This window comes from Pelophylax lessonae (assembly GCF_965119305.1).
Source record: "Pelophylax lessonae genome assembly, chromosome: 13".
Classification (NCBI taxonomy): Eukaryota; Metazoa; Chordata; class Amphibia; order Anura; family Ranidae; genus Pelophylax; species Pelophylax lessonae.
Window position 1 is genome coordinate 178,438,340 of NC_138780.1, and position 27,210 is coordinate 178,465,549.

At 43.3% G+C, this 27,210-nt stretch overlaps 1 protein-coding gene across 2 annotated transcripts in view; it reads left to right on the forward strand.

Annotated features, from left to right (window-relative positions):
* The window catches only part of VSX2 (visual system homeobox 2), a gene marked incomplete at its 5' end in the record, with an annotated part of 57,438 nt that overhangs the window by 21,754 nt on the left and 8,474 nt on the right, over positions 1–27,210 (forward strand). For both annotated transcript variants that reach the window (XM_082275778.1, XM_082275779.1), the window contains 2 exons: positions 22,820–22,901; positions 25,149–25,272. In XM_082275778.1, the coding sequence (XP_082131904.1) occupies positions 22,820–22,901; positions 25,149–25,272 (206 nt within the window). The remainder of the gene's footprint in view (positions 1–22,819; positions 22,902–25,148; positions 25,273–27,210) is intronic.

Consider the following 27,210-nt stretch of genomic DNA (forward strand, 5'->3'; position numbering starts at 1 on the left):
TTGAGATGCCGTCCGATCAGTGGCAGGGCTGGGCTGGCCGCGCCGGGCAGGACACCGGCGGCCGGCGGGAAGTAAAGTAACACACGCTGAACTACTTGACTTCCGTCTCCGCTGCCAATCAGCCTTCTGCTCAGGGGGGTGTGACTCACACCTCCCCTGAGCAGAAGGCTGATTGGCCCACGGAGCCGGTAAGCTGGAAACTGGCAAGTACACCGGCCGGTGTTTGTAATTTTGCGGCCGCAGTGAGGGAACTTACTTTTACCGTGGATGACTCGCGGCGCCGCGGCCCACCGGGACAATGCCCGCTGTGCCCAATGGTCAGTCCGGCCCTGGATGATGGGAGTGATAGTTGAATTGCATTTACCTGTTAGGTTGCTTGAATGGGAAGGAATATTCTCCATATATACAGACGGCAATTCTTGGAGTGCTTTTTTTAGCCAGAAAGCTTGTTGCGAGGAAGAGGCTTTCTCCTTCTCCCCCCAGTCATTCCGAGAGGGTTGAGGAGGTGAATATAACACTACTTTGTGAATATCTCACATGCAAACATAGAGGCAGTTCTAGAAAATTTGATCGTATTTGGGAACAATGGCTAGCTGTATCGGGGTTGGCCCCAGCACAGCTGGCCGCCATTAGAATTTTTGGAGGCACATCTCCTTAACCACTTTACCACCGGAGAATTTTGCTGTCTTACGTCCAGGCCACTTTTTGCGATTCCGCACTGTGCAAATTTAACTGACAATTGCGTGGCCGTGCAACGCCGTACCCAAATGAAATTTACGTCCTTTTTTTCCCACAAACAGAGCTTTCTTTTGGTGGTATTTGATCACCTGTGCGATTTTTACTTTTTGCGCTATAAACAAAAAAATAGCGTAAATTTTGAAAAAATAACAATATTTTTCACAATTTTTTTATATGAAATTCCCCCCCAAAAAAATATAAAAATATAAATGTTTTTAAATTTTTGGCCAATTTGTTTTCTGCTACATATTTTTGGTAAAAAAAAAAATCACAATAAGTGTATTTTGATTGGTTTGCGCACAAGTTATTGCATTTACTAACTAAGGGAAAGATTTCTGTCATTTTTGGTGGTTTTTTTTTTAACGAGTAATGGCGGCGATCCGCAATTTTTTTTGCGGGACTGCGACATTGCGGCGGACAGATCGGACCCTTGACTGACATTTTTGATACTTTTGGGGGTACAAGTGACATTACTACAGTAATCAGTGCTATATATATGCACTGTTACTGTAAAAATGACACTGGCAGGGAAGGGGTTAATTTTATTGGAGAGGGAGGGGTTAATGTGGTGCTTACTAACGTTTGTGGGGGGAGGTGACTGAGTGACACAGGGACAGATCGCATGTTCAGCTATGCTGAACCCTGCAATCTGTCACTGCCTGTCACTTAGGAGATCCGCCCGCTCTGTTTACACAAGCAGGCGGATCTCCAAACTCGATTCCCCGACGATCGGGGAAGAGCGGCGATGATCACCGCCGCTCCTCCCCTGGCCCGACTCCCGCTGTGACTGAATACAGCGGGAGCGAGCCTCCGGCGGTGCACGTGCGCCGCCCACAAGGGGAGGAGTCCAGCAACATAGGTCTACATCGCTGGACGGGAACTAACCACTTTGCCGCAGTAGAGCTCGAGTGAGTGGTCGGCAAGTGGTTAAGTTTAGAAAACTGTTGGCTTTCAGAGATCCTAAAAGGTAGACCAATGTAATGTGTCAGGAGACAACTATATTGATCTCGAGTATATACCGATCTTGGCAGATGTTTTTTTTTTTTTATCTTGGGGGGGGGGGTTGTGTTAAGAATGTAGTTAGTTAGGATTTAAAATGGAAAAAATAGTTATATACTAGTATGTGCGTGTGACGAGATGAAGGTATTTTTGTACAGAGATAAATAATGATCACATATATATGTATTGATGGATTTATATAGATCTGTTATTATTCTGGTCTATATATGTGCGTTTGAATTTTGACTATTGTATCTATCTTGTTATAGTGTACATTTTTTCTTTAATAAAAAATTATCTGATTGAAAAAAAAAAAAAGAATTGCGTTTCAAGGAATGATTTGGATTAAAGTCTGATTCATTCTCCTGGGAAGATGGGGGTGATAGTTGGATTGTGTCTCATGGGATGATGGGGGTGATAGTATGATTCACTTTCCTGGAATGATGGTAGAGGTAATCATTTTCAGTACCTACCCAGGGATCATGGGAGTAAAAGTTTGATTCCGTCTCATGGGATGATGGGAGTGATAATATGATTCAGTCTCCAGAGATGATGGGGGTGATAGTCTGCCTTATTCTCTAGGGATGATGGTGGTGATAATCTGATTCCGTGTCATGGGATGATTTGGATGATAGCCCTAGTCAGTTTATGGTATAATGGGGGTGATAGTCTGGTTCATTCTCCTGTTATGATGGGGGTGTCCAATTCAGTCTAATTCAGTCTCCATGAATGATGGGGGTGATAGCCTGATTTAGTCTCCAGGGATAGTGAGGGTAATAGTCCTATGCAATGTCCTGGGGTGACAGGGGAATAGCCTGATTCAGTCTTCTGAGATGATGGGGTTGATTGATTTAGTTTAGGGGTGATATTCTGATTTAGCCTCTTAAGATGATGGGATGGTAGTCTGATTCAGTTTACAGAGATGCTGAAAATGATAGACTTAAGGCCCGTACACACGTACCGATCGTCAGCGAACGATCGACCGTCTTTTGTCCCTGGGCTGTCGGTGTCTGTTGAAAAGTGCAAAGACAGCACAAGAATTTTGTCCGCCGACTACAGCCGACTGCAGAAGTGATGTCATGTAATGGTTAACTTTCCCTGTGTTTTTTCTTTTCTGAGCATGCCCAGTCTTGCAAATCTGCGGTCTGTCGTCCGAATTCTGTACTGACTGGCGAACAATCGGCCGCTCTGGTGTCGGCATCCAAAAATTTTAATGCTTGCAAGACAGACTCTTGTCGGCAGAATGTGCGCTGACGGCTGTCGGAGGCACCATACTAACAAGCGTACAATCGGCAGATCTTTCGTCCGCCGACGTTTGTATGCCGACGATCGGTACGTGTGTACGGGGCTTTATTCAGTTTCCAGGAATGATGGCGGTCATGGTTTGATTCAGTTTCCTAAGATAATGGAGATGATAGTTTGGTTTGTTCCCCTGAGATGATAAGGATTTCAGTCTCCAGGGATGATCGGGGTGACAGTCTGATTCAATCTCATGGGATGATGGGGGTGATAGTCTGATTCAATCTCATTGGATGATGGGGGTGATAGTCTGATTCAGTCTTTAGGGATAATTGGGGTGATAGTCTGATTTTCTTATGGAATAATTTGAGGTTTTAGTCTTATTCAGGGATGTTTGCGGTGATAGTTAGATTCCATTTCCAGAGATAATTATGGTGATAAACTGATTTAGCCTCCCAAGATTATGGGGGGGAAGTCTGATTCAGTCTCATGGTCTGATGGCGGTGATATTCTTATTTAGTCTCCTAGGAGGATGGAGGTGATAGTCTTATTCAGCATCATGGGATGATAGAGTGATAGTCTGAATCAGTCTGATGGGGGTGATGATGATGGACACCTATTAGCAAAAGTATGTAGGTATAGGACACACCCCCTTGCCCTGCCCACTTAAAGGAGAATTATAGAATAAAAATGATTAAAGTGCTTTATTATTTTACCACTACTATTCCTTTATACTGGCTTCTGAAATTTTCAAATGCAGCAATTTAGAAATTGGATGAAAGATTTAGCACTGGGAGACGCTTTTTGAAAGATAAAAGGAGCATTTTACAGCTATATAAACCAGACCAAAATGAGGGACAAATGAAGAGGAAAGAGGGACTTCATTCCAAATCAGGGACAGTCCTTCCAAATCACAGATAGTTGGGAGCTGTAGATAATCTAATTCCATCTCATAGGATGATGGGGATGGTAATCTAATTCAGTTTCATGGGATGGTGTGTGATAGTATTATTCCTTGTCCATGAATGAAGGGGTGTGATAGTTTGATTCAGTCTCCAGAGATGATGGGGTAATAGTCTCATTTAACTTATTAGGATTATAGTTTTATCTCTGGAGTATATCCCCTGTATACATAAAAAAGGGTATATACTCCAGAGCAGAGTTGTATAAAGTACTCGAAACCCATACTTGAGTAAAAGTACAAGTGCTCGATCAAAAAGTGACTTGAGTAGAAGTGGAAGTGCTCGATCAAATAGTGACTTGAGTAGAAGTACTAAAGTATTCAACATTTTTTGTACTTAAGTATTGCAAGTAGTTTTTTTTTAAATTTTGCTACTCAAGTACTGAAAGTAAAAGAACAAGTACTGTGTTATGTAGTTATTAAAGAAAGAAGTCAAAAGTTTGAACATCATATTGTTTTTTATTATTTCAAATGCAGCTTTTATTTATACATACAGTAGCTTTTATTTTCGTATGTGCTGATAATACACGTTTTGAGCTTCATGAAACCTGCCATCTACAGTTCTGGGAGTGGTAATTTTTATAATTGTAACAAATAACTATGCAGCACAAAAAAAAAATATCGGAGTAGAAGTATTGAAATCATCGAAAAAATTTAGTGAAGTAAAAGTGGAAGTAGGAGAAAAAAATTCTACTCTAGGAAAGTACAGATACCGCCTTTCGGTACTTAAGTACAGTAGTGAAGTAGTTCTACTTAGTTACTATACATCTCTGCTCCAGAGATAAAACTATAATTCTGCCACTGTATAAAACTCTTGTCTGGCTGCATCTGGAGTATTCCGTCCAGTTCTGGTCACCAATCCTCAGAAGGGATGTGCTGGAGCTGTAGAGATTCCCAATGGAGGGCAACTAAAGTAATAAGGGGACTGGAGGACCTCAAATATGAGGAGCGACTACAAGCACTAAATGTATTCCCGCTGAAGAGAAGACGCTTGAGAGGGGACATGATAGTGAGTTGCAAATATCTCAATGGTGATCCCAGCATAGAGAAAAAGCCATTCAATCTCAGGAGGTGTAAGAGGACACGGACCACACAATGAGATTGGAGGTGAAGTGGTGTAACCTTAAGCTGTGCAGGGGTTTTTTCAAGGTCAGGGTCATAAGAATGTGGAATTCTCTTCCAGAATTGGTGGTGTCAGCGGGAAGTATTGATATTTTTAAAAAACTCTTGGACGTGCATCTTAAAGAACACAATATACAGGGATATGGGAAAAGATTATCGACACTGACACACGTACACCTACACAGGTTGAACTGGATGGACTGTTGTCTTTATTCAACCTTACCTACTATGTAAATATGTTATTTCCAGGATTGATGGGTTGATAGTCTAAATCAGCCTCCCAGGATGATGGAAGCGATGGTTTGTTTTACTGTAGTTCTGATTTTGTTTCCAGTGATGATGAGGGGTAAAAGTCTGATTTATTCTCCCTAGATCATTGGTGATATTCAGTCACCTGGGATGATAGCCATATTCAGCCTCTAGGGATGATGGGGGTGATAGTCTGATTCAGCCTCCTGGGATTATTCAAAGATGACATCATCGTCATTGTCCAATTCAGTCTCCTGTGATTATGGGGGTGATAGTGTAATCGAATCTCCAGGGAGTCTGAATTTGTTTTTAAGGATAATAAGGATGATAGTCTGGTTCAGTCTCCCAGGATGATAAGGGAGATAGTCTTAGTTGGTCCCTTGCTATAATGAAGGTGATGGTCTGATTCTGTCTCCTTGGATGATGGAGGCGATAGTCTAATTCAGTTTTGAGGGATAATGGTGGTGATTGTCTGATTCTGTCTCATTGGAGAATGGGGATAATAGTTTCATTCAGTCTCCTGGAAGGATAGGTGCGATAGTCTGTTTTATCCCCCAGGGATCATGGGGGTGATAGTCTGATTTAGTCTCTGAGGATGATGGAGGTAATCGTCTGTTTCAGTTTCACATTGTTTGGTATCATGCATTGTCCTCTACTGTACGGTGCTTTAGGGTGCCATTCCAATGAATGAAATTGCAATGTATTGCAAATAGAGCAGGTGTGTAATTGTGCCTTGTGGAAACACATGCTAACATACAGGTTTTTGCATACGCTGTCCCAATGTGCAAATATAAATGAACTCTAGGTTTTTTGGGATTTTGGACATAAGAGTTGAATTCAGTCTTCTGGGATGATAGCGATTCAGTATTCTAAAAATTATAGGGGTGATAATCTGATTCAGTCTCCTGGGATGATGGGGATGATAGTGTGATTAAATCTCGTTGGACAATGGGGTTATAGTCTAATTCCGTCTCCTGGGACTATGGGCTTAAAAGTCTGATTCAGCAAATGGAAAAACGCTTACTCCAATCACCTACTCCGGTGAGTAGGCATCTTGATCTATACCACAAATGTAATACTTCCCTGGTCTCCTTTCTAGTCCTGGAGGTTATCCCCCAGGATCCCAGGGGAAGAGACTGGGATAGGAGAATATTAAAAAAAGAAACCCTTTGGATAGTGCGACTTAATGCCACCTATCCACCTGGAATTTAATGAAGTACATTCATATAAGTCCTTTTTATTACTCTTTATTACTTTCTTATATGAATTTGTTGTGGATCTTGATGTCAGTTCTGCCCTAACTTGAAGTTCCCTAATTGCCTCCAAAACTTGTACTGTCTAGTTCTTGGGGTAACTATAGCCAGATTCAAGGATCCCGTGTTCCAGAGCTTAGGAAGCAGGTTCTTGGCGGAGATACCCAGTCGGGGTGACTGGATTCCGTCACAGGCCCTAAAGAACAGAGATGTGTCTATGTAGAATATGTCTGCTCTATCATTGAAGCCAATTGGTATAAAATCTTTACTTTTTGCTGTTAAGGGGTTAAATGGTTAACAAGGGGTGTTCTTAAACGTATGTCATTCTAGGTTCTTTGATACCATCTGATGTTTATGTTGTATCTGTTGTTTATTGTGTATTATATTGAACTATGTCTTGTTACCTAATGCTGGACTGCATGTTAGGCTTTGGGGTCAGATGTGCGGCTTGTAAGTGCCAGCTCCGGCGGCTGTCATTGAGCATGCGGTACATGAAGTCAACACCAGGGGGCAATCCCCCCTGGGTTGCGCCGTTCCTGGGACTGCTCTATGCCCCTTTCCCTGCTCTCTGGGTGGCCCCCGGTCGCCCGCGCTTGTGCACGGGGTCACGGAGCATGTGCAGTTCCACCCGGCCGGGTTGGATGATGCCAATGCCGTCATGGCACCGACTCCTCGATTGGGACACACATATAAGGCTCCCAGTGAGCCTTTTACTGTGCCAGATGACTCCACCATCAGCTGGTCTTATCATCTAGCCGAACCAAGGTTCTGCTTGTTAGCAGTATACAGGTATATACAATTTGTGATTTAACACTTGCTGGTGTCTGTGGCAGGGCTGTTATAGCATTGGACTGATTAATATAAACACATTTAGTAATTAGAACCTGTGTTTTGTTGTTTCTACTCTGGTTCCACATAATACTAGTCCATGTGATTTTTAGCCTAATAGATTTTAGATTACTTTGTATGGGATCCCTCAAACAACTGGTGGCAAGCCTATGACTATATGTTGAATATAATCCGGTTTCTTTGAGGTGCAGCAATTCACCAACTACTATGTTACTGTATCTACTCAAAGCAATACTATCTGTTAGTTAAGGTGAGATCTCGGCCACCATCTCCCTTTACCCTTACCTATATTTTCCTCTTTGTCCCACCCCCCCCCCCCCCTTTTTTCCCTCTTTCTTCCTCCCTTCCTGTTCTTTTGCCTTGATCCTACACCTCCCAAAAAGGTCATGTCTATGCACAACAGATATAATTTTTAGCACTTGGGGGGTGTTTAGCTTAAGGGTAGAGCCTACAGTGAGCTAATTCCACACCAGTTGTGCCATTCGAGGGCTTGTTGGCCCACTTTTATTAAAGGAAAAGAAAAAACATAGTCCATGCAGGATTCCCACGCAGGGGTTTGCACTTTACACAGCAATAAAGAAATAAATGAATACTACTAAGCCACCTGTCTCTCTGGTCAGCACTGCAGTTCAGGCTTTGACCTCGGTCCTCCTGACCCTGTAACAGTGCCCCCTGTTTGGTACAGACTCTGTACCACTGCTGACACTCTCTTTAACAGCTTCCTTGCTGCTTCAGCCCACAGGTTTGGGCCCTCTGTCTGCTCTGTAAAGGCCCGTACACCCAATACGAAAATCGGAAGTAACATTTCGTCCGACGAATTTCGAATTGTTAGTAAGGTGCTTTCGACAGCTGATTAAGAATTTTCGGACGACAAAATCTGGATGTACAGGCTGTAAAATTTTTATCGTACGTCAACACAATGTCCAATTTTCGTTTAATTAGTACAGTTTTTGTCCGAAAAAAATCGTAAGAGCAAGACTAGGCATGCTCAGAAAGGAAAGAACACATACAAAACAATCCAACACATGACATCACTTCTGAAGTTGAATTCTGTCGTACGGGAATTTTTGTATGAAAGTAATCTCTTCACTTTCGATATGAAACTAGCATGCAACAAAAATCGGACACAAGATCGTTCGATAATCTGATCATGTGTACGAGGCTTTAGACGAACGATCTGCAGATTTTCAGATCGTTAGTATAGTGCTTTCGACAGCCGATTACAAATTTTTGGAAGACAAAAACTGGATGTTCAGGCTATAAAATTATTATCGTACGTCAACACAACGTCCGATTTTCGTTTAATTAGTACAGTTTTAGTCCGAAAAAAATCATAAGCGCAATACTAGGCATGCTCAGAAACTAAAGCATACATAGAAAACAATTCAACACATGACATCAATTCTGAAGTTGAATTCTGTCGTACGAGAATTTTCGTATGAAAGTAACCTCTTCACTTTCCATATGAGACTAGCATGCAACAAAAAACTAAAGAAAATTTGTCCGATAATCTGATCGTGTGTAGAGGCTTTAAACAGTCCTCCTGGAGCCTCTCAACCTGCCTTTTTGAGAGTCCTGGGTGACATACCCGCTCCCAGCTAACTGCCCTGTCACAAATTATATATATTTATACTATATATTGTATCTCCTTTAATCCTAGAGGATATCTCAAATTCTGCAAGTGTTAAAAGTTTGACAAACCTAATAGCTTTCTACTCTGACAAACTACCAGTCCCTGTACGTCTGAGTACATTGACCTGGGTAGGTCAGTTACTTTTTTATGGTACATCATTGCAGCCTCATGAGTGGTGGTGGCCTCTGCTGTATTACTATCCTTTACGCAGTAAATTACCCCCTCCACCCTATAGGGGGTGTTTTCTATGATTATTCTTCCTTTTTTAGATATCTGGTGTGTCCCACATCTGTCTTTGCCATTTTTGCATGCTGGTTCTGGCTCTGGATGATCTCAGACACAGTGTGAAGTTACATCTGATTTCATTGCTGTAGTATACATTCACATGGTGAATATATCCTTTGTAAATGAATGTTGACCTGTTTTGATATATATGCTTATTAATATGTTTATATTTACATAGAATATGCAAGGGAAAATAAGTTCCTGAAGAAGCTGATATCACAAAACATGTTGAGCTTTTAGTCTTTATACACTGTATTCCAACTCTGCAATGGTATATTACCAGGGTTTATCTCACTGGACCTAACATGGTGGTCAGAGCTGGATAATTTTTTTGTGAAGTTTATATTGCAATTTTATTATGTATACATGTTTTATGTAAATTGTTATTAATAAAATGTATACTTTTTGTTGTTGGTGCCTAGAAAGTCCATATTTCCTTTTCTTTTTATACATACTATAATCATTAGGATGTGGCACTGGTTTCTACCACCTACACACCCACAGTACCACCCTGTGATGGTGTAATTGCTAATATATATAGTCTAATTCAGTCCCCTGGGATTGTGCGCCTAAAAGTCTGATTCAGTCTCCATAGACGATGGGGGTAATGGCCTGATTAAGTTTCCTATAAAGGTAAGGATGATAGTATCTCTCTTTTCTTCCCTTTTTCTGTTTTCAGGAAAGATGGGAGAGATTGTCTCTAATCCAGTCTCCTGGGATGATGGGGGTGATAGTTTGACACAATCTCCAGGGATGAAGGAGGCAATAGAATAATTCAGTTTTCAGGAATGTTGAAGATGATAGAACCATTCAGTTGCCTGAGATGTTGGGATGATTTATTGATTCAATCTCTTGGAATACTGGGGGTGATTGCCTTTATTTCAACCACTTGGTTTAAGGGAGTATGGGTTTTTTGCTAAATACCTTTCCTGAAATGATGGGTGTGGTGGTGGTGGTTTCTGTCGGGGTGGGGGTGAGGATATCTCTTTTCGGATAAGATGGGTGGTGGTCTCCCGTTTGGTCTACTGGAATAATTGAGCAGTGGCCCCCTCTCTCTGTTTCTTCATTGATGTTGGGGGTGATACTCTCTCTTATTCTCAATCAGCTTCCATAGATGATGGGGTGGTGGCCTATTTGATAGTTTCCTGGGATGACAGACAGCGGTGAGGGTCTTTCTTGCTGTTTCTCAGACTTTCCTGGGAGTGATTGTTTTTCTTCCTCTCTCAGTCCCAAGGGACAATGAGGATGACCATCTCCCTCACTTATATACTCTTTAGGTATTATGAAGATTGTGGTCTCTGTTTCTCACTTGCCAGGGATGATGAGGGTATTGGTCTCTCACTATCTCTCTCTCTGTTTCCAGAAATTATGTAGTGGGTGGTCCATCTCTCCCCCCTTATTAAGTCTCCAGGAATGATGGGGGTGATTGTCAGTCTCTTGGAATGGTATAGGGGGTGGTTTCTCTCTCAGACACCATATTGGTTTTGAGGTGGGGGAATTTGGTGAAGTCATGTGACATCAGATTGAATTGGGGGGTACATTCCATAGTCATGTGACACAGATTGAATTGGGGGGTGTCCACTCCATAGTCATGTGACATCAGATTGAATGCTGAGGGTTTACTCCATAGTCATGTGATATCAGATTGGGTTGGGGGGGATAATTCAATGGTCATGTGACTTTGGAGTTGTGGGTCATTCCATAGTTATGTGACATCAAAATGAGTTGGGTGGGGGTGAGTTTTGGGGGGTAATTTAAAAGTCATGTGACATCAGATTGAGTTGTGGGTCATTCTATAGTCATGTGACATCAAGCTGAGTTGAAGTGATTTCTATTTTGTTGGTGTCAGACCAACATGGAGATGATTTTATCAGCTCATCATTATATTATATCCCCTCTGTATTACAGCAGTTACCCTACAGGCGGATTCCTATTTTTTAGGCAGTCTTCTCCCGCCTTTTAGCTTTTTTTCGCTCAGATATTTTACTGGTTCAATCTGACAGAAATACCCCTGGATGGCAAAGATGCAGAATCTATGGATCACTAATGAAAATTCACATTTGCAGTCAATCACATAAAAAACATATGAATAAAAGCTAAACCTTTTAACTGCCACTTTAGCTGAACAGCTTGGCTGGTTAAGGAAAATAAGAATAAAAAAATACAGATTTAGTGGCAGGATTAACAGGTAATACAACCTTGTTACAAGGGGACCTGAAAGTTGGAGACTGCTGTGTTAATACTACTGACAAAGTACATCATATGTATGTCATTTTCTGTTTTGTCTAGAGTCTCACTTTAATGTTTAGTTGAGCTCTCCTTTAGCAGTCAAGTTAAATTTGCTTTTCATGTTGAAACTTTATACATCATGAAGTTTGCAATGATATCACTAATAAAGGCTGCAAAAAATATATTTGTAAAAATTTAATTTTTTTCACATTTGAATAACTTAAAGCGGAGTTCCACCCTAAAATTACGTCCGTTCCGGTGCAGGCGCCGTCATACCTTGCTAAACAGCTTCTGGGCATGCCCAGAAGCTGTGCAGGGATGACGCTGCGGCACCGGAAGTGACGGCGGGGCCGGTGCAGTGCATCGTGGGACCGAAGAAGACGGAAGAGGACACAGAAGAGGATGCACTGGCTTCAAGCTGCCCACACCTGAGATGGCAGCGCTGGACAATACATTTTCAAGGTAAGTATTTCTTCTAAAAGGTAAGTGCAACCCGGGACAGATCAGAAGCTATCCATTGTGGAATTCACTAGCCCTGACTGTCCCAGGGGTATTTTTATTTTTAAAAAAAACTTTCCCAGAGTGGTACTCCGCTTTAAAACACCATCACAACAGAAATGCTAATTTGTTGAAAACTTGTTTTTCCCTTTATATACAATTCTAGGTTCATTTTTTGTTAAATGAGGGAAAAAAATTGCATAAAATCCAGGGGCTGCCAAAATAATCTATCAAGGGTGTACAGTATGCCTAGCCAGATCAGTGAAGAGAAATGTTCTAACATGATGCTAAGTGAATACTCCTTTAACCACTCCGGGTACTAGTAGGCTCTATATGCTGAGGGATGTCGGGGAGCGAGGCATGGAATAGAGGCAAGACCCCAGAGAGCTGAATATTGTGCGTAAGTGGGATGTCAGAGAGCACAGAATGGTTTCGAGGCTGGATGCTAAAACGCAAAGAAGAACTTGTAGGGGTACGGTGCGTGTTGCAGTAGGTAGATGACACTTCCTCCATAGGTCTTCCATTAGGTCCAGCGCCACATGTGGGTCACATAGGAGGCCTACCCGCGGGGTGGGTTTTGGGCTACACCAGCTGATGAGCAGGGTCATTCATTCTAGCACAGGGATTACACCTTGCCCAAAGGCGTGCTCACCAATGTCTGGGACCAGGCGAGGGCCATGATCATGTGGAAGTCAGACACTAAGGCAGTCTCCCCAACTTAGAGATAAACCACTTGTATGTAGTGTTATATGCAGAGTTCTTCTGAAGATACTGTCCCTTGTTCTACACACTTGAACTGATGCACAGTGGCAAAAATAATTATTTGATCCCCTGCAGATTTTTTAAGTTTGCCCACTTACAAAGAATTGAAGGGTCGATAACTGTTATCACAGGTGTATTTTAAATGATAGAGAGAGAATATCAACCAAAAAATAAATCCAGAAAAAACACGATACAAATGTTTTAAATTGGCATTGCAGTTCAGTAAATAAAATAAGTATTTGATCCCCTACCAACCAACAATAATTCTGGCTCCCACAGACTGGCTATAGTATGTGCTCATGTGGTACACAGATTAGTCCTGTCAATTGAAGAAGGTGCTCCTAATGAAAACTCGTTATTTGTATAAAAGATACAAAGCTGGAATGGGCTACAAGACCACCATCAAGAAGCTTGGTGAGAAGGAGATAACCGTTGGAGCAATTATTCGCAAATGGAAGAATTACAAAATAACCATCAATTGTCCTCAGTCTGGAGAGCTTTATGCAATATTTTGCCTGATGGGGTAAGGATGATCATGAGAAAAGTGAGAGATCAGCCCAAAATTACACGGGAGGAGCTTGTGAATGATCTCAAGGCAATTGGGACCACAGTCACCAAACAAACCATTGATAACACAATACGCCACCATGGATTGAAATCCTGCAGAGCCGGCAAGGTCCCCCTCCACAAGAAGGCACATGTACAGGCCTATCTGAGGTTTGCCAATGTACATCTAAATGAGTCAGAGAAGGATTGGAAGAAAGTGCTGTGGTCAGATGAGACCAAATTGAGCGCTTTAGTATTAACTCGACTTGCCGTGTTTGGAGGAAGAAAAATTCAAACTATGAATCCTAAGAACACCATCCCTACAGTAAAGCACGGAGGTGGAAACATTAGGCTTTGGGGCCGTTTCTCTGCTAAAGGTACAGTTCTGAGGACTGGTGACCAGAACTGGACAGAATACTCCAGATGTGGCCAGACCAGAGTTTTATAAAGTGGCAGGATTATAGATTTATCTCTGGAATACATCCCCTTCTTTATGCATGCTAATATTTTGCTGGCTTTGGCAGTTGCAGATGGACATTGCATGCTATTGCTTAGTCTATCTTCCACTAGGACCCCCAGATCATTTCTCCATCCTTGATTCCCCCCTAGTGAGTACTGTAGTTACATTTCTCCACATTAAACCTAATTTGCCATGTTGTTGCCCACTCTGTTATTTTGTTCAGGTCATTCTGTAAGATTTCTATATCCTCATGTGAAGTTATTGCCCTGCCTCTCTAAATACGGAAAGGTTTCTTCACAATATGAGCTGTGAAAATGTGGAATAGACTCCCTCCATAGGTGGTTCTGGCCAGCTCAGTAGGCCTGAATTCTTTCCTAAATGTACATAATATAAATGGGTACTAAAATTTATAGGTAACATGGATCCAGAGAATATCTGATTGCCTCTCGGGGATCAGAAAGGAATTTTTTCACCTGCTGGAGCAAATTGGATCATGCTTTACTGGGGGTTTTCACCTTCCTCTGGATCAACTGTGGGTATAGGATTGTATGTTTTTATTATTGGTTGAACTAGATGGACTTGTGTCTTTTTTTCAACCTGATTAACTATGTAATCTGACTGGTGTTATTGAGGGATAAGAAGAACTGTGTACCTTACTGGGAGGGATTGGGATGAAGAACTTACAATTTAGTGAGTACTGAGAAGATCTTGGGACCTGACAGGTGTTACTGAGGGAAGAAAAGAACTGTGTACCTCTGCTGTGAACCCCATGCCTTGTAATGTGCTGTATTACAGAGGCTTACCTTGGGCCTTAGTGTAATTATGGTTCCTGATTTATAAAAAGTCATTCAATATAATATATAACAGAGAGGACAGTTTTTTTGTTGGCCACTGCCATAGGCGTGCACAGGGGGTGTGCCAGGTGTGCTTGAGAACACTCTAATCACTGCATGTGGTGCCAATTCCCTCTATTGCCTGGGCTTCCCCCTGTGTTGCGCTACCAAAATGGAGAGTGTGGGATGGGGCTAGTAAAAAATGTAATTTACATATGGCCTATTCCTTGTCTAAATGAACACAGTGAAAACACTCGCTCACTGTGTTCATTCATAACTGAAACATAGTAAACTATGTTTACTATGGTTCAGTTTGTAAATGAACAGGAAGCCGCTCAGCACAGAGCACTATCCCATTTATTCACTGTCCAGGGCAGCTGAGGCTGCAGAGAAACGCATGTGTGTTTGAGCTTTGGGGTGTACACCCTAATACAATAGGCTGCACACACCTATGTTCGCTGCTAACTGTGAAAAAAAAAATCTTACTTTTGTATGATGTCTTTTGGGTGGAGTTAAGAAGATGCCACCCAGATCACTTTCATGATTTATTTTAAACCTATTACAAATGGCAGCTACTTGTCCCCACACTTTCTGCATCTGTGTTCAAGGGAACTTTGTACCTATCACACAAGCACAGTGCATTGGGTTTGGTATTTCCCACATCACTGTGTGCATAGGTGATCCACAAAATATTTTCTACCACCCAATTCTACAAAGACGAGGGCCAGGTGAGGGCTATTCCTTCAGCACAAACTTCTCATCGGAACATTCTCAGAAAAGTCCTGCAGTGCTACAGTCCCAGAATTCCTAATGGTCAGTAAAGACCACTCTTCATTTGCCACTGACCATGTAAGAGTTATTAGTTACAGGAGCTCAAAACAAGTTTTCCAGAATTTTCATACAATACGCAGTTAACAGTGTATGTATGGAATACATGTATTTTAATGTATGGCTTGATTGTTCATTGCCAAAACATCCTCTTGAAAGACCATAAATGAAATTTTCTCAGCATGTGGTACTGATGTTGAGTACTATATAGTGCTGTTATCATACGTTATTTCTACTTTAGGAACAGACCCAAAGATTCATAGATACCAAGCGGAAAAAGGACACAAAAATCAGTAGAATCCTAAATCCTAATCCAATCCTTAACATTTCATGCCTAACCCTTGATCTCAACACTAACCTTACCTCTGATGCTAACTTATCCATACTTACCTTATTGGAAGCTGAATGTGTCAGGCGATTTTGCACCAAAGCACAAGCTTTAGAGCAGTTTTATATAATTTTGAGAAGATGACGGGAGGTTGAAGTCATAAGGAGGTGGAAAAGAGACAGGAAAAAATATGGTGAAGAAATGAGTGGAAGATTATGGGGAGTTGGTGAAGAAGTGAGAAGGAGCGTGTACAGAAATGAGGAGAAGAAGGTGAGTAGAGGACTATAATGGCTCGTTTCCACTGAGCGTTATGGTACGGTTCGCTATTTTTGCCGTTTCCATTGTGAATGGTACCCTAATTCCGAACCGTACCACTTTTTTGGTACCCTTTCGTTGGGGTACCAAGCACATTAGTACTGTACCAACAGGGTGGAGTTACACTCTGCAGAACTTTGATTGGTTGACAGAGAATCGCCTATCACAGCTTTCCTGCTACACCACGCCTATCATGAAAGGGTACTATGGGCAGTGGAAACGCAAGGTGTACCGTTCCGAACCATACCGTACTGAACCCAACCGTACCGTACCACTCAGTGGAAACGAAGCATTAGATGAGCAAAAGCTTTTGAGGATAGGGTAAGAAAGATGAAAAGGGTGCAGAGATGAAAAGGAGAGGGTAAGAGATAAGGAGGAGAGGGTAAAGAGATGAGGAGGAGAGGGTTAGAGATAAGGAGGAGAGGGTAAAGAGATGAGGAGGAGAGGGTTAGAGATAAGGAGGAGAGGGTAAAGAGATGAGGAGGAGAGGGTAAGAGATAAGGAGGAGAGGGTAAAGAGATGAGGAGGAGAGGGTGAGGAGAGGAGGTGGAAAGAGTCAGGAGCAGTGGTGAAGGGATGAGGAAAAGATGAGAGGAGCAGAAGTTTATGAGGAGAGCATGATGAAATGAGGAGGAAAGGTTAAAAGGGTGAGGAGGAGAGGGTAAAGAAATGAGAAGAAGGTGATGAGATGAGCAGATGATTATGAGAAGAGAATGATGTTGAGAAGGTAATGAGATGGGAGGGAGGGAAAGGAGGAAGAGAAGTTGAGGAGATGAGAAGAGAGTAAAGATGAAATGAGCAGAAGACTGAGTACAGGATGAGGAGGAGAGGGTAAAAAGCTGAGGATGAGAGGAGATGAGAACAAAAAGAGTGAGGAGATGAAGGAAGAGGCTGAGGAAATGGGAATGAGATAATAGAGGAGGCTGAGGAGATGAGAACGAGAGGGTGAAGAGATGAAGAGAGAGTAAAGAAGCAGGTAGAAGATGAGGAGACAGAGGGTGATGAAAATAAGAGGCGATTAGGAAGAAATGATGATGACATTGCAAAGAGATAACAAGAACAGAGTGAAGAGAGTTTAAGGAGAACAATAAGAGGAGATGAGGAGAAAATGTGGATATGAGTAAAGCCCCGTACACACGATAAGAAATTCGGAAGGGAAATTTCGTTCCGACGACCGATCTGCCGATGTTCGGATTGTTAGTATGGTGCTTTCGACAGCCGACTCCGACTTTTCGGCTGACAAAATCCTGATGTGCAGGCTATAAAATTTTTGTTGTCCGTAATACAACGTCTGATTTTCGTCTCATTAGTACAGATTTCGACGGAAAAAAATCTTAAGAGCAAGACTAGGCATGCTCAGAAACTAAAGAACACATACAGAGCAATCCAACACACGACATCACTTCTGAAGTAGAATTCTGTCGTACGGGAAAATTCGTATGAAAATAACCTCTTCACTTTCCACATCAGATTGGCATGCCACAAAAAACAGACGACAGATCGTTCGATAATCTGATCGTGTGTACGGGGCTTAAGAGAGGGTAAATAGAAGAGGAAAGGATCAGGAGATGAGCTGAAAGGAGCTGAAAGGATTAGAAGATGGGAAGGAGGCCACAAGGAAGTAAAAGAAATTCAAATAGGGTGGACTGTCCCTTTAAATAATTCTCGACAGTCTCATTATACACCAGGAAATTCTCTCAGATTTTTTATATACATTCCATCAGTTCCAGCCATAAATATAATAATAAAAAAAAAAAAAAACATATCCATGAGCAAAATGAACATATTAGGGGTCCCATCAATTTAATGAGGGACTCTTCCCCCCTTACTTCCAAATCCTTTTTTCTTTGCCATGTGGATTCCCACAGATTTAAACAGCCCTAAGATTTTTATATCTCTGGCAGCATCCCAGCTCCACCATTCCACTGTGGCCATTATAAGGAGAGCAATCTCCTTGGCTCTTCTGGTACATTAAAGCCACCCTTGAAGTTTCCAGGTGATGATTAGAAGTCACCACATGAACTGTGATAAGCAGCCAGAATTATTTTGGCTTTATTCTATCAAGAATAAATTACAAAGAACAGCTAGAAATTCAGCATCTTCCCATTCCTCATCTCTATGGATGGTGATATTTATCCCTAACTCAAGTGCAGAACTCTCTGTGCTATTTCCTTCACAGCTGTTATGGTGAAAGTAAAGCAAAGATTTGAATTTGTTCATCTACCAAACCAACCCTCCCTTTTTCATCCCTTCCATCTATTCACCCGTCTGTCCATTCATCTCTTCTTATCCATTTGTCCACCCATTCCTACCCTCAATCCATCCATTTACCCAACTCTCTGCCTGTCCATCTATCAACCTATTTAGTCCTTCTGTCCATCTATCCAACCTTCCCTTGCTCTACTCCCTCTCATCTACTCACTCATGTCCCTCCATCCATCTATTCAATCATCTATCTACCCATCCTCTTCCTCCATCCAACACTCCCTTCCTCTGCCTGTCCATCAATCCACCCTTCCCTTACCATCCCTTCGTTCTTCCATCCATCCAACCATCCTGTCCTCTGCCCATTCATCTATCCACCCATCTGGTCCCTCCATCCAACCATCCATCCCTTCACCTATCCTTCTATCAAACTCTCCATTTCTCTGTCCATCCATTTCATCCCTCCACCCAACATTCCCTTTTTTTTGCCCATTCATCTATCCACCCAGTTGGTCTCTTGGACAAGTCATATGCATCCCTCTGCCCATCTATCCATTTACCCATCAATCTTTACCTCCCTACTTTACTCTGTTGATGTATCTTTCCATCCCATCCATCAATCCTTTATTCCTTCCCTTCCTTCATCCACTCATTCACTTGTATGTGTTCCAGAGAGTTGGGTTCAGCTGTCCATATTGGAGTTTCCGGTTAGTTTTTTATCCATCCATATCTGGTAGTGTATGTTATTTGCAGGAATGGGGCCACATTAAACGCCACAGTAAACGATACGTCTTATTAAAAAGTCTGAAAGAGAGATAATGTTCTTCTTCCTGGTGGCAGCCAATAAGGTTGTCACTATCATCTTTCCAGTGCTGGTTGAATGTGAATATATAATCACATAATCTGGTTGCAAAAAGACACAGGTCCATACAGTTCAACCAACATACCCGAGATATATCGCGGGTAACTATAGGCCGGTCAGCCTAACATCAGTAGTCTGCCAGATTTTGGAGGGGATGTTAAGGGACCACATACAAGACTTTAATAATGAAAACGGTATTATTAGTAGTAATCAGCATGGATTCATGAAAAATCGTTCTTGCCAAACCAATCTATTAACCTTCTATGATGAAGTGAGCTGCCACCTAGATAAAGGAAGGCCTGTGGATGTGGTGTATCTGGACTTTGCAAAGGCCTTTGACACCGTTCCCCACAAACGCTTACTGTACAAACTAAGGAAGGTAGATATGGACCATAGGGTGAGTACCTGGATAGAGAACTGGCTCCAGGGGAGAGTCCAGAGGGTGGTGATTAACCACCTCCCACCCGGGCCATTGTACATATACGGCCGGGTGGGAGTCTCGTCCTTCTGAATGGACGTTCCGGAACGTCCTTCAGAAGGAGCGAGATCGCGCCGCCGCGGGCACGCGCAGCGGCGCGATCCCGATGTGCCTGTGTCCCTCGGACACAGCGCAACAAGATGCGTCAGGAGGGCCCTGTGATTGGCCCTCCTGATCACATGACGGCTGTGTCCAATCACAGCCGTCATGCAATGTAAATACAGCCGTTGTAACGGCTTCGATCTCTTCTCCTCCCTGACAGATCCTGTCAGGGAGGAGAAGAAGAGGATCGATACTGGAGCTGGGGGTGATCAGTGAGTATTTCTAAGTACTCACTGATCACAGGGGGGGTCTGTGCTGGTAATCAGATGATTGATTACCAGTGCAGCCCTGGGGGGAGGGGATGCCACTAGAGCCACCAGGGATGCCCACCCATGACCACCAGGGATGGCCACCAGGGATGGCAAACAGCCTGCCAGTAGTGCCCTCCTATCAGTGCTGCCCACCAATGCCATATATCAGTGCTGCCCACCAGTGCCCGTTATTGCCATCCACCAGTGCTGCCCACCAGTGCCCATTATTGCCCACCAGTGCTGCCTATCAGTGCCCATCAGTGCCCCCATCAGTGCCCATCAGTGCCCCCCATCAGTGCCAATCAGTGCCGCCCATCAGTGCCGATCAGTGCCACCTATCAGTGCCCACCAGTGCCTATCAGTGCCGCCGATCAGTGCCCATCAGTGCTGCCTATCAGTGCCCATCAGCGCTGCCTATCAGTGCCCACCAATGCTACATATCAGTGCTATCTATCAGTGCCACATATCAGTGTCCATCAGTGCTGCATATCATTGCTACCTATCAGTGCCCATCAGTGCTGCATATCAGTGCCACCCCATCAGTGCCACCCCATCAGTGCCACCCAATCAGTGTCTCCTCATCAGTGCCTGTCAGTGTGGCATCATCAGTGCAGGAAAAAACGTATCTATTCACAAAATTTTATAACCTTAACAAAAAAACTTTTTTTTTTTTCAAACTTTTCTGTCTTTTTTTATTTGTGCACCAAAAAAGAAAAAACCTGACAGTGATCAAATACCACCAAAAGAAAGCTCTATTTGTGGGGAAAAAATGACACAAATTTGGTTTAGGTACAATGTTGCATGACCGCGCAATTGTCATTCAAAATGCAACAGCGCTAAAAGATGAAAATTGGTCTGGGAAGGAAGGGGGTTTAAGTGCCCAGTATTGAGGTGGTTAATGGGGAATGTGGAAAGTGGGGTCCCCCAAGGTTCTGTCCTGGGGCCAATCCTGTTTAATTTATTCATAAATGATCTAGAGGAGGGGATATCTAGTACAATCTCAGTATTTGCGGATGATACTAAACTAAGCATGCCAATATCTTCTATGCGGGATGTGGAAACCTTACAAGCGGATCTGAACAAAATAATGGGGTGGGCAACTACATGGCAGATGAGGTTTAATGTTGAAAGATGTAAAGTAAAGCACTTGGGGCGTCAGAAACACGAAAGCAAGCTACCTCTGGGTGAGTGTAGGATGGAAAAGGACCTGGGGGTACTGGCAGTGGTGTATTTTGGTTTTGTGCTGCCCTAGGCAAGACTAAAATTGGACGCCCCCCTCCCCCTCATATGTAAATTTGTCCCACTCCTTCCTTTTTAATGGATGTGACTCCCTCCACAATTGAAGGACTTCAAGTTCCAGCATGAACCCCTGAGATCTCACGAGAGGGAGGGTGAGAGGGGGAGGGAGAGAGAGGGGGGGGGTGAGAGAGAGAGAGAGTGGGATGAGAGAGAGAGGGAGAGAGAGAGGGGGGGATGAGAGAGAGAGAGAGAGGAGGGGAAAGAGAGAGGGGGCGATAGAGAGAGGGGGATGAGAGAAAGAGAGAGAGAGAGAGTGGGGGGTGAGAGAGAGAGTGGGGGATGAGAGAGGAGGGATTGAGATAGAGGGGGGATGAAAGAGAGAGAGGGGGTGAGAGAGAGAGAGAGAGGGGTGAGAGCGAGAGATAAAGAGGGGGTGAGTGAATGAGAGAGAGAGGAGGGGGTGAGAGAGAGGGGGGGCGAAAGAGAGAGAGAGGGGGGGGTGAGAGAGAGAGAGAGGGGGTGAGAGAGAGAGGGAGGGTGAGAGAGAGAGGGGGGTGAGAGAGAGGGAGGGTGAGTGAAAGCGAGAGAAGGGATGAGAGAGAGGGAGGGTGAGAGCGATGGCTCTAGCAACCAGTGGCCAATAGAGTCTCAGATGGAGGGGGGGGGGTGGTTTTTTGCTGCCCCCCTGCAAAGTGCCGCCCTAGGCCTGGGCCTTGTCGGCCTAGGCCAAAATACAGCACTGGGTACTGGTAGACAACAGGCTTGGCAGTGGCATGCAATGCCAAGCCGCTGCAAGCAAAGCCAACAGAATACTGGGATGTATAAAAAAGGGAGAGTCCAGAGAAGGGCAATAAAAATTATTTAGGGGAATGGAGGTCATCGGCTATGAGGAAAGACTACAAGCACTGAACCTATTCTCTCTGGAGAAGAGACGATTGAGGGGGGATATGATATCAATGTACAAATACTGTACTGGCGACCCTAGCATAAGGAACAAACTTTTCAGAGAAAGGGAATACAATAAGACACGTGGCCACTCACTAAAACTTGAGGAAAAACGGTTTAACCTTAAAATACGTAAGGGGTTCTTCACTGTCAGAGCAGTGGGGATGTGGAATTCTCTTCCACAAGCAGTCGTATCAGCAGGGAGCATCGATAGTTTCAAAAAACTATTATATGAGCACCTTAAAGACCACAACATACAGGGGTATACAATGTACAACATACAGGGGTATACAATGTACGGTTAAAAGCAAACACACACACACATTATAGGTTGAACTGGATGGACTGATGTCTTTTTTCGACCTCACAAACTATGTAACATTCATCTTCTGCAGGTATTTTGGTACATAAAGCTTTCTGTGGTTTGCCTGTGGTGATATTACCTTTCTCCAATATGACAGAACATGGTGACTGGCCTCACTGTGACCTCACAATGAGGAAAAACGCAGCTTACCTTCATTTCTTATCACATTTATCACAATTTCTCCACATTATGTATATGCTACATCTTACATGGAATGTCTAATGAACATTTTATGTTTCACTACAGACTCTGAGGAGATCTCTTCCACCGATAGAAAACTGAACAAATCCCTCAACCAAAACAAGAAACGGAAGAAGAGGAGGCACAGGTACCCTGCGTTCCATCAATCCGACTGTCCATCCATTCATCCATCCATCCCTTCGTTCATCTACCTTCAGTCTGGGAAGAGGGTGAATATTCCATTAATCCTCACATTGTTGGTCTCTGTCTAGCAATATAAGTGGATGTTTATCATTACAGTATCATACAAATTCATCATTAATGGTTCTAGACTAAGCACAGACGGGATCACAGTGCATGTTTGAAATTGGGAAAGGATCTCTGAGACACCCACCCCCATTTTAACTGTTTCATCCATTTTTAATCTAGTCCAAGCCACAATAAAGCAAAATAGTAGCAAGATTTTAGTTCACCTGCACAGATGAGAGCACGTTTGCCTGCTGCGGTCGTTTCTTCTCTCCCCTTGCTGGGATGGGAAGGTTTTGCTCTGTATACAGTATCTCACAAAAGTGAGTACACCCCTAACATTTTTGTAAATATTTTATTATTTCTTTTCATGTGACAACACTGAAGAAATGACACTTTGCTACAATGTAAAGTAGTGAGTGTACAGCTTGTATAACAGTGTAAATTTACTGTCCCCTCAAAATAACTGAACACACAGCCAATAATGTCTAAACCGCTGGCAACAAAAGTGAGTACACCCCTAAGTGAACATGTCCAAATTCGGCCTAAAGTGTCAACATTTTGCGTGGCCACCATTATTTTCCAGCACTGCCTTAACCCTCTTGGGCATGGGGTTCACCAGACCTTCACAGGTTGCCACTGCAGTCCTCGTCCAACTCCTCCATGATGACATCACAGAGCTGGTGGATGTTGGAGATGCTCAATAGGGTTTAGGTCTCGAAACGTGCTTGGCCAGTCCATCACCTTTACCCTCAGCTTCTTTGGCAAGGCAGTGGTCATCTTGGAGGTGTGTTTGGGGTCGTTATCATGTTTGAATGCTGCCCAGTGGCCCAGTCTCTGAAGGGAGGGGATCATGCTCTGCTTCAGTATGTCACAGTACACGTTGGCATTCATGGTTCCCTCAATGAACTGTAGCTCCCCAGTGCTGGCAGCATTCATGCAGCCCCAGACCATGACACTCCCGCCACTATGCTTGACTGTAGGCAAGAAACCCTTGTCTTTGTACTCCTCATCTGGTTGCCAAAACACACGCTTGACACCATCTGAACCAAATAGGTTTATCTTGGTCTCATCAGACCATATGGTTCCAATAATTAATGTCCTTAGTCTGCTTGTCTTTCTTGTGCATCATCTTTAGAAGAGGCTTCCTTCTGAGACGACAACCATGTAGACTAATTCGATGCAGTGTGCGGCGTATGGTCTGAACACTGACAGGCTGACCCCCCCACCCCTTCAACCTCTGCAGCAATACTGGCAGCACTCATACATCTATTTCTCAAAGATAATCTCTCGTGCACTCAACTTCTTTGGTTGACCATGGCGAGGCCTGTTCTGAGTGGAACTTGTCCTGTTAATCCGCTGTATGGTCTTGGCCACCTTGCTGCAGCTCAGTTTCAGGGACTTGGCAATCTTCTTATAGCCTAGGCCATCTTTATGTAGAGCAACAATTCTTTTTTTTCAGATCCTCAGAGAGTTCTTTGCCATGAGGTGCCATGTTGAACTTCCAGTGACCAGTATGAGAGAGTGAGAGCGATAACACCAAATTTAACACACCTGCACCCCATTCACACCTGAGACCTTGTAACACTAACGAGTCACGTGACACCAGGGAGGGAAATGGCTATATGGGCCCAGTTTGGACATTTTCACTTAGGGTGGTATTCACTTTTGTTGCCAGCGGTTTAGACATTAATGGCTGTGTGTTAAGTTATTTTCGTGGGACAGCAAGTTTACACTGTTATACAAGCTGTACACTCACTACTTTACATTGTAGCAAAGTGTCATTTCTTCAGTGTTGTCACATGAAAAGATATAATAAAATATTTGCAAAAATGTTAAGGGTGTACTCACTTTTGTGAGATACTGTATGTCTATAAGGAGTGGGTTCTGCTTCATGAAAGCATAGCACAACACTCCTAAAGGAACTAGAATGTCTCCAATGTAAACTAAATGTCTCTTTTTATTTCCATGCAGCCTCAAAAGAGAGCTAGCATTTCCTTGGTTGGGTTGGTCATACATTTGGGGTCTGGCATGTCTCCCAGGCTGCAGCCCCTGGAAGACTTGTTTAATCAGTTATTAGTATGTAGGGGGTACAGGAAGGGGATATACTTGTTTAGAGTCATCCTAACAATATGTGACACCTTCCCAGAACAATCTTCACCTCGTACCAGCTGGAGGAATTGGAAAAAGCCTTCAACGAGGCCCATTATCCTGATGTGTATGCCAGGGAGATGCTGGCAATGAAGACAGAACTCCCGGAGGATCGGATACAGGTAACATCCTCAGCAAAGAGGACCACCAGTTCTCGCCATGAAACCACACATCTCCAAGTCCCCCACGCAACAGCGAGAAAAACACCAGTACTGTAGTTCTGAAACTGGCACTGTCTAATTTTTTGTCATACTAGTTCCACAACAGGGAGTAAAGCAGCTTATAGCTGAGGCTTTTCACATAGGTGTCTTACTGTTAAATGCATTCTCATTTTCTTTCATTCTAGATACAATTTTCACAACACAATCTCTACTGGGCTTTCCTATCACTGAGTTGATCTCTTAAGTTATTCTGTACATTTGTTAATTGTGCAATCTGATATACAGATAATCAGTAGATGTATTTACAGATCTCTTTATGAACAACTCCTCTGTTGTATATTCTGTATAGTTCATTTTTTCTTTTTATATCTCCCCTTTACCCCGTATCACTTCCATTATATATTCTGTACATAATAGATAATGGATATGATACATATATGGTACATATGGTATATGATATGGTACATGGGAGGTATAGGAATGACACTACAGAATATATATGATATGTGGGGGGATATAGGGAGAATTTTACATAATATATATTAGAGGCGAATCAGAGTATAGGGTAGATATAGAAAGACCCATACAGAATATATAATTGAGTTGAAACATGGCACAGGGGGGTATAGGAAACACTGTACAGAATATGTAACAGGGGAGATACGTGGCACAGGGAAGATATTGGAAGCATGGTACGGAATATGTAACATGGGTGATACGTGGCACAGGGAGTTATAGGAAGCACAGTACAGAATTTGATACATGGGTGATACGTGGCACAGGGGGGATATAGGAAGCTCTGTAGGGCATATGTAGTGTGGGTGATACGTGGCACAGCGGAGGAATGGGAAGCACTGTATGGAATAGGTAATGGGGGTGATACATGGCAGAGGGGAGGTATGGGAAGCACTGTAAGGAATATGCAATGGGTGTGATATATGGCACAGTGGAGGTATGGGAAGCACTGTATGGAATATGTATTGTGGGCGATACGTGGCACAGGAGAGGTATGGGAAGCACTGTATGGAATATGTAATGTGGGCGATACGTGGCACAAGGGAGGTATGGGAAGCACTACATGGAATATGTAATGGGGGTGATACGTGGCACAAGGGAGGTATGGGAAGCACTGTATGGAATATGTAATGTGGCTGATGGGTGGCACAGCGGAGGAATGGGAAGCACTGTATGGAATAGGTAATGGGGGTGATACATGGCAGAGGGGAGGTATGGGAAGCACTGTAAGGAATATGCAATGGGGGTGATATATGGCACAGTGGAGGTATGGGAAGCACTGTATGGAATATGTATTGTGGGCGATACGTGGCACAGGAGAGGTATGGGAAGCACTGTATGGAATATGTAATGTGGGCGATACGTGGCACAAGGGAGGTATGGGAAGCACTACATGGAATATGTAATGGGGGTGATACGTGGCACAAGGGAGGTATGGGAAGCACTGTATGGAATATGTAATGTGGCTGATGGGTGGCACAGGAGAGGTATGGGAAGCACTGTATGGAATAGGTAAAGGGGGTGATATATGGCACAGAGAAGGTATGGGAAGCTCTGTATGGAATATGTAATGGGGGTGATACGTGGCACAGGGGAGGTATGGGAAGCACTGTATGGAATATGTAATGTGGGTGATACGTGGCACAGGGGAGGTATGGGAAGCACTGTATGGAATATGTAATGTGGGTGATACGTGGCACAGAGGGGGTATGGGAAGCACTATATGGAATATGTAATAGGGGTGATACGTGGCACAGGGGAGGTATGGAAAGCACTGTATGGAATATGAATGGGGGTGATACGGGGTATTGGAAGCACTGTACAGAATATATAATGAAAGGAATATGTAATACTGGGGAGGTATAGGAATGGTTCTATATAAAT